This window comes from Rana temporaria, chromosome 4 (assembly GCF_905171775.1).
Source record: "Rana temporaria chromosome 4, aRanTem1.1, whole genome shotgun sequence".
In the NCBI taxonomy this organism is placed as follows: Eukaryota; Metazoa; Chordata; class Amphibia; order Anura; family Ranidae; genus Rana; species Rana temporaria.
The window spans coordinates 50197222-50213042 of NC_053492.1; the positions used below are offsets into that span (position 1 = coordinate 50197222).

At 43.6% G+C, this 15821-nt stretch overlaps 1 protein-coding gene across 1 annotated transcript in view; it reads left to right on the plus strand.

Moving 5' to 3' along the window:
* The window catches only part of LOC120936200 (allurin-like), a 70454-nt gene that overhangs the window by 35224 nt on the left and 19409 nt on the right, over positions 1-15821 (plus strand). Inside the window, exon 5 of the mRNA XM_040348377.1 lies at positions 9775-9929. Within this exon, the coding sequence (XP_040204311.1) occupies positions 9775-9929 (155 nt within the window). The remainder of the gene's footprint in view (positions 1-9774; positions 9930-15821) is intronic.

Consider the following 15821-nt stretch of genomic DNA (forward strand, 5'->3'; position numbering starts at 1 on the left):
TACAGTTTGCACAGAGTAGCCTAGATGCTCCTCTTATCGGATCCCACACCTATTGTTCCTGGCCCCTTCCTCCTGCCAGGTGCCCCCACAGCAAGTAGCTTGCTGTCGGGATACCCAAACAGGCGTGCTCCCGAGCCAAGGCTCTGTGTGATCATTCACACATAGAGCCGTGGCTTGGCTTGGTCTTGTCCCCTCCTTCTCCTGATTGGCTCACTGGCTGTGAATGACAGCAGCAGGAGCCAATGGCTCTAGAACACAACCCCCCCCCCCCCCATGTTGAGGGCATGTTAACTGGTATGACACTCGCTCGTCCCCTCCTTTCCTGACCTGCCAACCTGCATGCTTGGATAAGAGTCTGGTATGGATTTTGGGGGGGACCCCACGCCATTAAAAAAATACATTTGGTGTGTTTTTTTCAGACTTTTCTATTGCCGGCATTCCTTTGTTTATATTTCAGCTCTCAGCTCTCAGTCATAGTTTGTTAAGGACACGGTGGCCGACTTCCCGACCCGCTCCTTAACAACCAGCTATTCTTCACACAAATTTCAAATTGGTCGATAATTTTTTGACCAATCCGATTTCGAAACTTTCCGAAAATTTCAAATGAATAATCAAAATAAAATTAAATGAAACAAAATGAAACTAAACCAATTCCATAACAAATCAATGAAACAAAGTTAGTAACATAACAAATCTAACCAAAATGAAACAAAAACACATTTTTCCGTACTGTATATGTCTACTGCTTTAAAGGGGTTGTAAACTCTCAAGGTTTTTCACCTTAAAGCATTCTATGCATTAAGATGAAAAACCTCCCGTGTTGAAGCTGCCCCCCAGAGCCCCCCTTTTACTTACCTGAACCCAGTCTTTCCAGCGACGGGGGCGAGCACACTAGCTCCAGCCGGTGTCTCGGATTGATAACAGCGCAGCCATTGTCACAGACAGCAGGACTCAGCCCCACCTACGGCTCCCATTTCATTTGATTGACAGCAGCGGGATCCAGGGGGGGAGGCGAGTCCTGCTGTCTGTGTCAATAGATGCAGCAGCAGGACACGGGAAAGCACTCGCACGAGTGCCCAGAGGGAGTGCGGCTCTCCAACAGGGCACTGGAGAAGAGGAGGAGGGGCCAGAAGAGGATGATCGGGGCCACTCTATACAAAATCAACTGCACAGAGGAGGTAAGTATAACATGTTAGTTTTAAAAAAACACAAGAAAAAAATCTTTAGTTATCCTTTAATTCTGTCCTGTAAAGATTGGAAGTTCAGAGAGGCAGCACTTTGTAAGCAAGAGCCTGGTAAGGATTTTAACAAATTGTTTACTGGTTTTAAGTTAAAAAACACTGAAACAATACTACTTTAACCCCCCTGGCGGTATTCCCGAGTCTGGCTCGGGGTAAGATTTCTTTACCAAAAGCGGTATCCCAGAGCCAGACTCGGGATCGCCTCGCAGCAGCCACAGACAAAATTACTTACCTTGTCCCTGGATTCTGCAATGACTCTCCGCTGTGTGAGCGAGCGGCGTCCTCGCTCGATTCACACAGTGTCCCTGTGTGCCGCCGATCTCCGTTCCCTGCGACGATACGACGCACGGGGCGGAGAACGGTGCCAAATTCAAAAAAGTATAATTACATTATTATTTGTTATAATTATTATATTATAATTTATAATTTTGTTTTTCAAACTTTATCATACCCGGGATGTCTACTAGACTCTTGTTTGGACAGATTTAAGTGAGTTATTCCTAAGGACCCGTACAGACGAACGGACAGTCCGATGAAAACGGTCCGCCGGACCGTTTTCATCGGACATGACCGCTCGGAGATTTCTGTCTGATGGTTGTACACACCATCAAACAGAAATCCGCGCGGACAGGATACACGGTTACGTGGCCGCGCCGTCGCCGCGACGATGACGTGCGCGACCCTGGAAGGTCAATGCTTCCACGCATGCGTCGAATCACTTCGACGCATGCGAGGGCTTTCGGCCGAGCGGACATGTCCGGTGAGTCGTACAGACGACCGAATATGTCCGACGGACAGGTTTCCAGCGGACATGTTTCTTAGCATGCTAAGAAATTTTTGTCTGCTGTAAAACGGTCCGCTGGACAAATGTCCGCTGGAAAATGGTCCGATAGGCCGTACACACGACTGAACATGTCCGCTGAAACTGGTCCACGGACCAGTTTCAGCGAACATGTTCGGTCGTGTGTACGAGGCCTTAGAATTACAGGCCTACAATGTAAAACGCCAAATTTTCATGCAAAATAATTGTACCGCTTTCAGCACCTAAAATCTGAAATAATCATAACGCCAGGGAGGTTAATAAAGCTATGGGTCCTAACGATCATCATCCCAGAGTTCCAAGAGAATGCCAAGGTACAGTTGTTCTTCTTAATCAGTCTGTTCTAAAAGAAGCAGGTGTTCAGGTGGCTATAAAACTTTTAGGTTTGATTCACACAAATGTGTTTTTTGATGTGTTTTGTATTTTGCAGAAATGTAGGGAATTTTTTAACATGGGTTCCTATGGAACATGTTCACATCAATGCATTTTTGTGCCTCTGCGTTTTTGGAAAGGGTCTGGGGATTTTTTCCCGCAAAATGCAGCATTTTGCATGTAATACACTTCAGATGATTTTGCCGCAATTTGCATTTTAAGAGTCATCAGCTGTCAGTGGGCATGGTGTGGCATCCCCCCATAGACCTTAGCAGATCCTTCGGTCTGGTATGGATTAGGAGGGGACAGCCCCACACCTAAAATAAATAAAAATGGCTTGGATCCCCCCAGAATCCATATCAGACCCTTATGCGAACATGCAGCCCGGCAGGTCAGAAAAGGGAGGGGGCGAGCGAGCACCCCCCTCCTGAACCATACCAAACCACATGCCCTCAACATGGGGGGGGTGTGCTTAATGGGGACAAGGGCCTCTTTCCAACAACTCTGGCCGGTGGTTGATGGGGTCTGCAGTCAGGGAGCTTATTGGAATCTGGAAGCACAAGGGGACCCCCCCCCCCATGTGAATGGGCATCGGTTATATTGTACCCCTACCCATTCACTAAAAAAGTTGTAAAATGTAAAGAAAAACAAGAGCCAGTTGAATTTTTGACAAGTCCTTTATTAAAAAATAGCTCCGAGCCATCTTCTCTGGGAAGTCTGCTGACAGCTGATGACTCATCGGTTGATAAGGACGCTGCGGCCGGCTTCCCGACCCGCTCCTTCGCAACCAGCTATATACAGTGAATGTAAAATGCAGAAAGCACAGCTAAAAGCACTGCAGAAACGCTCAAAAGCAACATGCATAGATGTGATTCGAGCCTTACAAGAAATCCGATTACCTGAAATAAAAAATGGTACCAGGATCATGGCTGCAGCTAGGGTCCTGGTATAACCTGTTGTATAACCAACTTGTTGACACTGGCCCAGATTCAGGTAGAATGGAGCAATATTTGCGTGGGCAAAGAGCAAAGATTTTTCTCTGCGCCCACGCAAATATTTCCATTTGCCCAGCGATTCACGGAGCAGTAGCTCCGTAAATTGCGCGGGCGCTATGCTAATTAGCCCTGCGTAAGGGCGCCTAATGTAAATGATCCCGCCGGGGGCGGGAATCATTTAAATTAGGCGCGCTCCCGCGCCGAGCTAACAGCGCATGCTCCGTCGGGAAACTTTCCCGACGTGCATTGCGGCAAATGACGTCGCAAGGACGTCATTTGCTTCTAAGTGAACGTGAATGGCGTCCAGCGCCATTCACGGTTCACTTACGTAAACGACGTGAAATTTAAATTTCATGGGCGGGAGGCGCAGCTATACTTTAGCATTGGCTGCGCCTGCTATTAGCAGGAGCAGCCTTATGCTAAAGGCGCCGTACGGAAACTCCGTACCTTGCGTACGCAGGGCCCGCGCAACTTTTGTGAATCGGTGGTAGTATGCAATTTGCATACTACACGCCGATCACAAAGGCCGCGCCCCCTAGCGGCCAACGCAAGAATGCAGCCTGGGATGTGAAGGCATAAGGAGGCTTATGTTTGTCACATCCTAGGCTGCATTCGGTGTAACGAGGTTCCTGAATCAGGAGCACTCGTTACACCGGAGCAAGTAAGCACTTGCGCCGCGCAACTATGGTTGCGCGGGCGCAAGTGCTTCTTGAATCTGGGCCAGTACATTTTTATTCCTATACTGGTCATCAAGTCCCATGCTTGGGATAAACATCTATTCGCAGAGAAAAATGGTTAAAGAAAAACAAAGAAGAAAACAACCACAGAAAAATCAAAAAAGACAGACTTGATGGGCCACCTGGTCTTTTTCTGCTGTCATTCTTCTATGTTTTTTATGTAAGCTGCAATATATATACAGTATATCAGGTCTCAAAATGTCAAGTCCTGAGCTACTAGCCAGGCCTTAAGGGTTACTCGCCACCAGTTGCCCAATAGATAGATTTATGCATTGCATTTATCTATCTATTGTTGCCGCTGACACCCTCTATTCAGGTGTCTGGCCCCTTGTCAGGTGCCGGGCATCTGAATTACAGAGGTGGGGGTGTTTTTGGAAGTGCCTGATTAGAGCCGTCGGCTCTAATAGGCCTCCTGATTAGAGCTGTAGGCTATAATAGGCTTCCAAATTGGTAAACAGCAGGTGCAATGCTGTGCGTTCGCTGTTTACACAGTGTTGTGTTAGGGAATCAAATAAATTGCTTCCCTAACACTGACCCACCTCTCAGCCAATCAATTGCACTGGGTCTGGTTACCTGTCACCTGACTGGCTGAAGCGACAGCCTATGGCATCCAATCATAGCAGAAGACGGGAGAAGATATCAAAGACTCGGAGGGAGTGTGGAGGACAGCGCCATGACCTGAGACAGGTAAGTGTTGGGCGGGGGGCACACTGGCAGCATTTAATGGGGCACACTGGCAGCATTTGACGGGGCACACTGGCGACAATTGATGGGGCACACTGTCGGCAATTGATGGGGCACACTGGCAGCAATTGATGGGATACACTGGCGGCAATTGAAGGGACACACTGGCAGCAAATGATGGGCACACACTGGCAGCAGTTGATGGGCACACACTGGCAGCAATTGATGGGCACACTGGCAGCAATTGATGGGCACAGTGGCCGCAATTGATGGGCACACTGGCAATTGATGGTTACAGTTGCTGCGTTTGATGGCACAGTGGCAGAAATTTATGGGTACAGTGGCTGCGTTTGATGGGTACAGTGGCTGCGCTTGATAGGTACAGTGGCTGCGTTTGATGGGCACAGTGGCTGCAATTGGTGCTTTTTTTTTTCAGTTTGTTTGCGCCCCCCTAAAAATTTTGAGCACCTGCCGCCACTGACAGAGATTTCTATTCATTCATACGCAATGCAGATGAGGCTGCAGAAAAAAGGAAAGGGAACTCTATCGCCTCAGTCCCTTTCTCTAGGGATCTCACTAGGGGTCTCTTTAGACCACTGATGTTTCACCAAAACCCCCACCAAAAAAAAGTGAAAAAATCATAAAAGTTATTGCCAGAACATACTACATCGTATGCCCGTGCGAGGCCGTGTTAACTCACAGGTGTTCCATGCAAACTTTAGTTCATGTGAACGAGGCCTTAGTAGGAATTTAATAGGAGTTGTCAGTTTTTTTGTTATTTTGTGTGTTAATAAAGATTTTTGTGTATACTGTAGTTTAGTGAAAATAGTGATTTGATAAACATTTGAACAACTATTACAGGGTCTTAAAAAATCAAATATCTGACAGACAGGCCTGGGGTGATTATACTGCGGGACAGACTGACCGGGGGGGGGGGGGTTAAACTGGGGGACAGACTGACCTGAGGGGGATTATATTGGGGGGCAGGTTGACCTGGGAGGGAGGGATTATACTGAGGGACAGATTGACTTGGAGGGGAAGGGTTATTAAATGGGACAGATTTACATGGGAGAGGATGATACTGGGGGGGACAGACTGACCTTGTTTTATTAAGCCATGCCCCTTAGGCCCCTCTTACTATTAATGCAATTTGGCCACACCTGCTGTCCACAGTACGTTGCTCTTCTACTTGGTGTGCCTAAAGATGCTACAGATCTTTTACAATCCAAGCAACACCCCTTTGTGCAATGAAAACCATGGTCACTCTTCTCTGTGTTACACTAAGCACACTGCATTTTTTTTATTTATTAATCAATGGGTCCCAAATTATGATATTGCACACAGGCCCCCTGAATTCATAAAATGCCCATGGTGTAGAAAGTAAAATGAATGGTTTCAAGTCACTTTAACCACTTCACCACTAGGGCACCTTTTTCTTTTTTTTGAACACATGTAGAAATCTGCATTTTTGTGTATAAAATTACTTAAACTCCCAGAACATTACATTTTTTTCTGAAAGCAGAGACCCGGTAGAATAAGAAGATTATAGTTGCATTTTTTTATGTTGCACGATATTTGCGCAACTGTTCATCAAACTCAAATTTTTAGTAAAAAATATAATAAAATTAGGGGTAGGGAATTCAGAACAACTGCTTTTCAAACTCACAGACTCAATTTATAGATCTCAGTACAGGTGAAAAGCACCAAAAAGTTAAAGCCAGCAACCTGTAACTTTTTCGTATACTTGAGATAATCAGCCAAGCACATGCTGAGGTGTTACTCTTTAGTAACAAAGGCTGCTTTCCAGGGGCAGAGGTCCCAGAGGAGAGAGCTTTGAACAGACCCTCCCAAGCATTTATCTATTCCCCAGCCACACATTTTAGGTCAGCCTCCTAGGAATTGGTTAAGGTCAGATAAATATTCATAACCCATTGGCTAACCCTCTTACTATATTTCTGGAAGCTTCTTCCAGAGGCAGGCAGGAGAAATTTCTAGACAAGCAATCTTCAACCTTGGTCCATGGACCACTGATGGTCCACAAAAAATGTTGGTGGCCCCCAGGGGTTCTGCTGCAAATCAACATTGCGGCGGATGTTTAATAGACACGTGTAATTAGTTTTGTTCCGAATTTGTTTTTTAACAAATTTCGACAAATTAGTTAATTCGGAAATATCTGAATTAATGAAAACCCATTTAACAAATTTTTCCAAATATTCGTAAATTCGAATATGCAAAAATTTGTAGTTCATACATTCGGAACTTCGTACATTTGCACATTCGTAAATTCGTACATTCGTAAATTTGTAAATTTGTAAATTCGGAAATCTAAAATAATTATTAACTAATAATAACTTAACTATTACAAACTATTAAATTATAGGCATTGTAATTTCCTTTCAAATTTGTCTGTTAGTGAACGTAACAAATACAAATTTATCCAAAGTTACAAATTATTTTCTGAAATAACGAATGCCGCATCTAAACGAATGGAACGTAATGAATTAATAATAATAAATAACAATAATAATAATAAAACTTTTTATTATTGCTATTATTATTTATTATTAATTTGTTCTGTTTAGATACAGCATTTGTTATTTAAGGTTATTAGTAACTTTGGATAAAATCGTATTCGTTACGTTCACTAACAGCCAAATTTGAAAGGAAATTACAATACCTATAATTTAATAGTTATTATTTCCGATTTTTGGGTTTTAAATTTTCAAATTTACGAATTTATTAAATTTACGAATGTACAAATTTACGAATGTACGAATTTACAAATGTACAAATTTACGAATGTACGAATTTACGAATGTACGAATTGCAATCATAACGACTGACCCTAAAAACAAAAAACAAACAAATGAAATGAAAACTAACACATTTTTTGGCAGTGCACTTGTCTAATGTTTAACACTCAATGTTGTTTACAGTGTTGTTCTCAATGCACGCTGACAGTCAATACTATAAGTGCGCATTGATACCCAATGCCTCCTCTGTAGTTCCAGCTCCTGTGAACTCAACGGGAAGCAGCGGGAGTAGTGCAGAGAGCAGAGGTACAGAAGGAGGGGACTTCCAGCAGCGCTGATCACAGACTGTGGGAGGGAGCACAGGGCTCCAGCAAATGGCTGGATAAGTAGGTGAGATCCAATGATGAGTCTGTGTAAAGCAGCAGTGTGATGCAGAGTGCAGAAGGTGTCAGAGGGGGCAGAGAGCTGGAGCATTATGTGTATAAGGCAGCAGTTTGATCCAGGGGGGAGGGGGACAGAGAGCCAGAGCATTGAGTTCTTAAGGCATGTCAAATTCATGTTCATGGTCCACGGGATTCAAAAGTGTGAGTTTAGTGGTTCATGAGGTCCAAAGTTTGGGGAGTACTGTCTTAGAGACACCTGACCTGTTTCGGGTACAGCAGAGGCAAAAACGAAATTTGGTCAGCCTAAGGCAGGGTGCTACATTTTCTGTTGCTTTAGGGGATTTTAAGTATTGTGCCACTAATGTAGCAGACTCGTGGACCCCTAGAGGCCTGAAGGTGACCTCCAGAGTCAGGGAGAGCTGACATCCCTTTTCGTAGAGTGGGTTACCAGGCATGGTGGGTGTAATGCAAGATGAAATGATGGGCACCAGTCACTTTTTGAATGCAAATAAAGAGATATATTGTCTCTTAACAAGAACTGTGGGAGAGGGGGTTAGGGCCAGGACACCCTTAGGTAGATGTAATGACAATTAGAAGACTCCGAGACACAAAAGGCAGACAGCTATACAGTGCAAAGCCTCCAACCGGATGCAACTTCTGTATTGGCAGGACCGCTGTCTCCTATGGCAACTAAGCTTTTAACAGTTTCCAATATGGTTCTTCTCTTATCTCACAGTTTCCCACTGTAGGTCTTCACTCACTGAGCTCCCAGTCTCTCACTATACTTCCAAATCCCAGCCGCCTGCTGGATCCCCTGAGCTCTTCCACAGCTATCCTGCTGTATTCTTCTCAAGCGTCACATCCACTAACCGGCTGGGTCCCTGGCTTGCTTGGCACTTGCTGAAGTTTTCCCATTTCTTCACCGTTCCTGGCTGGTGAGAAGACTGCTCTGGTACTTCTTCAGGCTTACTCACAGTAGTCTCTGGTAATAAGGTGGATGGTCCCTTAGTGGCGACTGCTTCCCCTGTACCTCTGACCACGATTGGTTCCCAGTCCGAATGAACATCTGTCACTCGGTTGGGCTCCAACCCTAGGCTGCTTCTCCTGCTCCTGGATAGGCTTCAGGCAGCCTAGCAGCTAGGTGTCCCCAGGATAGGCTGCAGGCCATCCAGGTGGCACAGAACACCGATCACCCGACGCTACCTAAATAAACAGGCTCTTCCAGCATGCCAAGGCACTAACGAAACCCCTGCCAATTGGCTGAGACTCATAATCTGACCTTACTATGACCCTGTCAATCTAATGTCACCAGCAACAGTGCCACCCAGTGACAGAAAAGAAAAGGTGCAGCATCTCCAGAATTAGAGAGGGATCAATGGATCTTCTAACAATTAGACAAAACATTTACTGTACTATCTGGCAAACTACATTTTAAGGAACCCTGCCTAAACACCTGGGTGCTACACTAATATGGAGGCAATAACTAACCCTTTCCCGGTCTGTGGTGCTTCTTTTTGTATTCTGTGATGTTTGTTATCTAAGGTCTACTGCTTTTTCCATAGCTTCCAACTGTCCCTGATTTGAAGGGACTGTCCCTGATTTGGAGCAATGTCCCTCTATCCCTCTTCCCCCCTCACGTGTCCCTCATTTTGGTCTGATCTTTATAGTTGTATATAAAATGCATGTGCAAATAGGTGTCCCTTGTTCCCATCTCAAAATGTTGTAAGGTATGTTTTTCTATTACTGTATTTGTGTATTTTGTATATTTTAATTATGTTTTGTTTGTTAGAGCCATTTGTCACTACTTGTGGGGAAAACCTCTATTTTTCATCGGCTAAGGATCCATGGAAACACGCAGTTGATGATTGGTTCAGTGAAAACAATGAATTTGTTTATGGGTATGGAGCTAAAACACGAGGTGATGTAATCGGACACTATACTCAGGTAATTACAAAGTATCTGGCGGTTAGCAGTCTAAAAGCAAAGAACTGCAAGGATAATTACTTCCTCCTCATGTAAACCTGAGCACTTCAACCTGAGAAGTGTGATAAAAACAAGAGGTCAGGAGATCCGAAATACAGAAAATGTGCAAATCTTGTAAACGTTGAGCTTAGCTTTTACATGAAAATGATATTCATATAACTTTGGCTGCATGTAGCTTTGGATCTACTGATTGCTTTGGGATGTTTTTGGAGAACATCAGCACCACCCTCTGTATAAATACCGTGTGAGTGCAGAATGTTGCTTGTAGCAAAGTCTTTACATCTTCTAGCCTAATGAGGACCTTCAAGGCCAAAGACAGCTGACATCCTTCCATATGTAGTGGGTTGTGAGGCATAGTGGGTTCAAAGATGGTGAAAGTCATTGGGCGCCAGACACTTTTGGATGCAAAATAAGTTTTATTTCTTTTAACAGTCCTTTTATATTTTGAAGAATGAAACAGAAAAAGGGGAACACAATCACATTGCCACGTCCGTATATAGGGAGAAAAGGGGATTATTCAAAAAAGAATAACCAAATGGTCGGACTATGAAGGCAAGACAAGGACAGAAAAAATGACAAAAAATATATGTTTATTACAAAAGATATACAAAAAACACAATGTTCAAAGATAAAAACATGCGAGAAGTATGGATAGTGTCCCTTTTGCGTCTATGCGTTTCGCTGTGATGCTTCTTCAGGACAAGCAACAAAAGGAAATAATGACAAAGGACAAATCTCACTATCTTTGTATAAGTAGAGCTAGATCACAAAATGAGTATTCAGATGTCAAAGGTTCCCCATATGTAGATAATATATCATTTATATTTTGAAGGGAAAGAGGGTTAGGGCCAGGACACCCTTTGAGTGGTTGCAATTTCAATTTGCAGACTCTGAGACTTCAATAGGAGGACAGCCGTACAGGGAAAGGCCCCAGCAAGGCTCCACTTCTGCATGCACAGGATTGCTGTCTCCTATGGCTACACTACTTAACAGTTCCTAACACAAAGTTCAACAGTTTACTCAGCTTCACTACAACTTCTACTTGTAGTTCTTCAGCCCCTTGAGCTCCTAGTCTCTCACTGGACTCTCTGATTCACTGACTCTGAATCCTGTGAGCTCCTCAAGGCTTTTTTTGGGGGTACCTCCCTCAAGTGTCACCCACGCTTCCCTGCTGGGTCCCTAGCTTGGAACTCTGGATACTCCTCAAGCTTCACCCCTGTTGACCGGCTTGGTCCCTGACTTCACTTACAAGGTTTCTCTGCATGCGACACCTCCGCTGGTTGGGTCCCTGACTTGATCCCCACCTGAAGTTTCCCGATTGTCCACTGTGCCCGTTTTGTGAGAATACTGCTCAGGTACTTGCTTTAGTTTCTCACTGTGAGATCCCTGATGAAGGTGGTTGGTCCCTTTGTGGCAACAGCTTCCCTTCTACCTCAGACCACTGGCAGCTCCTCCGGCCGACAGAACCATCACTTCTGCACCTGCACTGCCCTCTTACTTCCGGATAGCTCCTCACACAGCCTGGCAGCCAGATGCCACTGGAATAGGCCCAATCTTCAGCCTAGCAGCCCGGGGCGTACAACACATGTCCAACCAGACAGTGGTCTGGGTGGCACAGAACACAAATCACCTGACCTCACCCAAATATATAGGTTCTCCAAGGGATCCAATGAACCCCTGCCCATTGGCTGAGATACCCCATATATTCTTAAACTGACCTTGGGTTGCCCTCCTCATATGTAGTACCACCAAGTTCCTGGCCACCTAGTGGTAGAAGAGAAAAGTGCAGCAAGGCCAGACTTAGGGAAACAAATCAATAAATCACTATCAATTAACTGCAGCAGCTACTTCTGATAAGGAATTTGGTGATAAGCTCACTGACTAAACCCCAGGGTGCTACATTCTCCCCCTGCCCTGAAAACTACGTCTCAGAATTTGCAAAACAATTTGAGCTCCCAAGCCTTAGAGCGGATGTCCTGGCAAAAACTGGGATGGGTGGGGAAACAGGAAAGGGTTAACAATATAACAATAGAATAACATATGTGTGGCGTTCCACATGAATAAACATTGGTATCACATGAAAATAGTTAGTCACGTATGAACGTATGACATTTAAATATCAAAATAGTTATGTACATTTTTAAAGCATATAATCAAGAATTCTATCACCTAACTATCTATCTAATACAGGTCATTCTCAAAAAATTAGCATATTGTGATAAAGTTCATTATTTTCTGTAATGTACTGATAAACATTAGACTTTCATATATTTTAGATTCATTACACACAACTGAAGTAGTTCAAGCCTTTTTATTGTTTTAATATTGATGATTTTGGCATACAGCTCATGAAAACCCAAAATTCCTATCTCAAAAAATTAGCATATCATGAAAAGGTTCTCTAAACGAGCTCTTAACCTAATTATCTGAATCAACTAATTAACTCTAAACACCTGCAAAAGATTCCTGAGGCTTTTAAAAACTCCCAGCCTGGTTCACTACTCCAAACTGCAATCATGGGTAAGACTGCCGACCTGACTGCTGTCCAGAAGGCCATCATTGACACCCTCAAGCAAGAGGGTAAGACACAGAAAGAAATTTCTGAACGAATAGGCTGTTCCCAGAGTGCTGTATCAAGGCACCTCAGTGGGAAGTCTGTGGGAAGGAAAAAGTGTGGCAGAAAACGCTGCACAACGAGAAGAGGTGACCGGACCCTGAGGAAGATTGTGGAGAAGGACCGATTCCAGACCTTGGGGGACCTGCGGAAGCAGTGGACTAAGTCTGGAGTAGAAACATCCAGAGCCACCGTGTACAGGCGTGTGCAGGAAATGGGCTACAGGTGCCGCATTCCCCAGGTCAAGCCACTTTTGAACCAGAAACAGCGGCAGAAGCGCCTGACCTGGGCTACAGAGAAGCAACACTGGACTGTTGCTCAGTGGTCCAAAGTACTTTTTTCGGATGAAAGCAAATTTTGCATGTCATTCGGTAATCAAGGTGCCAGAGTCTGGAGGAAGACTGGGGAGAGGGAAATGCCAAAATGCCTGAAGTCCAGTGTCAAGTACCCACAGTCAGTGATGGTCTGGGGTGCCATGTCAGCTGCTGGTGTTGGTCCACTGTGTTTTATCAAGGGCAGGGTGAATGCAGCTAGCTATCAGGAGATTTTGGAGCACTTCATGCTTCCATCTGCTGAAAAGCTTTATGGAGATGAAGATTTCATTTTTCAGCACGACCTGGCACCTGCTCACAGTGCCAAAACCACTGGTAAATGGTTTACTGACCATGGTATTACTGTGCTCAATTGGCCTGCCAACTCTCCTGACCTGAACCCCATAGAGAATCTGTGGGATATTGGGAAGAGAAAGTTGAGAGACGCAAGACCCAACACTCTGGATGAGCTTAAGGCCGCTACCGAAGCATCCTGGGCCTCCATAACACCTCAGCAGTGCCACAGGCTGATTGCCTCCATGCCACGCCGCATTGAAGCAGTCATTTCTGCAAAAGGATTCCCGACCAAGTATTGAGTGCATAACTGAACATAATTATTTGAAGGTTGACTTTTTTTTTATTAAAAACACTTTTCTTTTATTGGTCGGGTGAAATATGCTAATTTTTTGAGATAGGAATTTTGGGTTTTCATGAGCTGTATGCCAAAATCATCAATATTAAAACAATAAAAAGGCTTGAACTACTTCAGTTGTGTGTAATGCATCTAAAATATATGAAAGTCTAATGTTTATCAGTACATTACAGAAAATAATGAACTTTATCACAATATGCAAATTTTTTTAGAATGACCTGTATATACAGTCGTAATAATATATAGAGGGTTAGTGTTGTCATCTGGCTAGATCCCTGTTTCTCCTTAGCCAAGGAAGATGTACTGACACAGCAACACCTGAAAGAGAGAAATCAAACAACGCGAAGGCATCCTATCCTATATTGAATAAAATGAATAGTGCGCTAAAAACCAACTTAATAATAATACACAGTGCATAGAAATGGAAACACATATAAAGAAATGTCCATAAAAATATGATTACTGAAAAAACCTGGACCTGGAAATACAACTAAAAGAGAATCTAATAACAACAAAAACATTCTTTAAACCAGTAGACGGAAACAGCTACATGCCAGTGGATAGCTGACATTGTGATCTGTGGCTGATAAATATACCAAAGGGACAAGTGATACGTCTAAGAAAGCCTTTTTAGAACAAGCACAGACAATAGGCAAGAAATTTATCCATAATGGTTATAATGAATAATTCATAAAGGAAAAAATCCATGAAGTATCAAAATTACCAATGGATCTTCTGATTCAAGATAAAGAAAGGAAAGCAACTCATTATCAAGAAGTCCCCATGATTTTAAGTTACAATATCCAACATAGACAAATAGAACATATTTTTTTAAAACATTGGTCACTCCTCAGAAAGGATAGACAGCTACGGACTATTCTACCAGAGAAACCTTGTTTTATATACAGGAAGGCGCTTACATTGAGGGATCTGATAGCAAAAAAAAATCCAGATCCACCAATAAAATCACACAAATTTACGTTCTTTCAGGGTAAAGGTTTCTTTCCATGTAAAAGATGCTATGCATGCAGGAACACCAATCTAAATGGCCAAAAATGCAATAAGTTTATCTCTAATGCCACCAATAAAAGAATACCTATTAAAAGATTTCATCTCATACAGAACAGAAAGAGTAGTATACATGTTGCAATGTCCATGCTAATTACAATATATAGGAAGAACAAAACGTCCTATGTGGAAAAGAATACAAGAACATATACAGAACATCAGGAATGGTTTCCAAAAACATAGGGGCAGATTCAGAAAGACTTACGACGGGCGTATCAGTAGATACACCATCGTAAGTCCGAATCCGCGCCGTGGCAGCTTTAAGCGTATGCTCAAACTGAGATACGCTTAAATGTTGCTAAGATACGGCCGGCGTAAGTCTCCTACGCCGTCGTATCTTAACTGCCTATTTACGCTGGCCGCTAGGGGCGTGTACGCTGATTTACGCCTAGAATATGTAAATCAGCAAGATACGCCTATTCACGAACGTACGCTTGCCCGTCGCAGTAAAGATATGCCATTTACGTAAGGCGTTTTCAGGCGTAAAGATAAACCACCAAAAACATGGCACAGCCAATGTTAAGTATGGACGTCGGAACCGCGTCAAATTTTTCACGTTTTACGTCGTTTGCCTAAGTCGTCCGTGAATGGGGCTGGGCGTAGGTTACGTTCACGTCGAAAGCATTGACTATTTGCGACGTGATTTGGAGCATGCGCACTGGGATACGTTCACGGACGGCGCATGCGCCGTTCGTTAAAAACGTCATTTACGCGATGTCACACTTAATTTACATAAAACACGCCCACAGCTTCAACATTAGAATTAGGCGGGCTTCCGCCGGCCCTAATACGCTACGCCACCGTAACTTCGGCCGCAAAATCTTTGTGAATACCATACTCGCCTCTCAAAGTTACGGCGGCGTAGCGTATAGGAGATACGCTACGCCCGCCTAAAGGTATGTGAATCTAGCCCATAGTGTTTCTAGACATTTTTCACAATACCATAATAAAAATACAATAGGTCTCAAGTTTTGAGCAATTGATAAGTACAAACCCCATTGGAGGGGGAGCAATAGGGTTAGAGAATTAAATAAATGCGAGTCAAGATGGATTTTTGAGCTTGGTACTTTCTCGCCACTGGGTTTGAACATTGATTTTGATTTAAATTGTTTTATTTCTGATTTCTAATTTTTGTATGTGATACTCATCACTAGATGGAGTCCTATCCCCCCGCCCATCGTATTTTAATATATTTTAAACTATTAAAA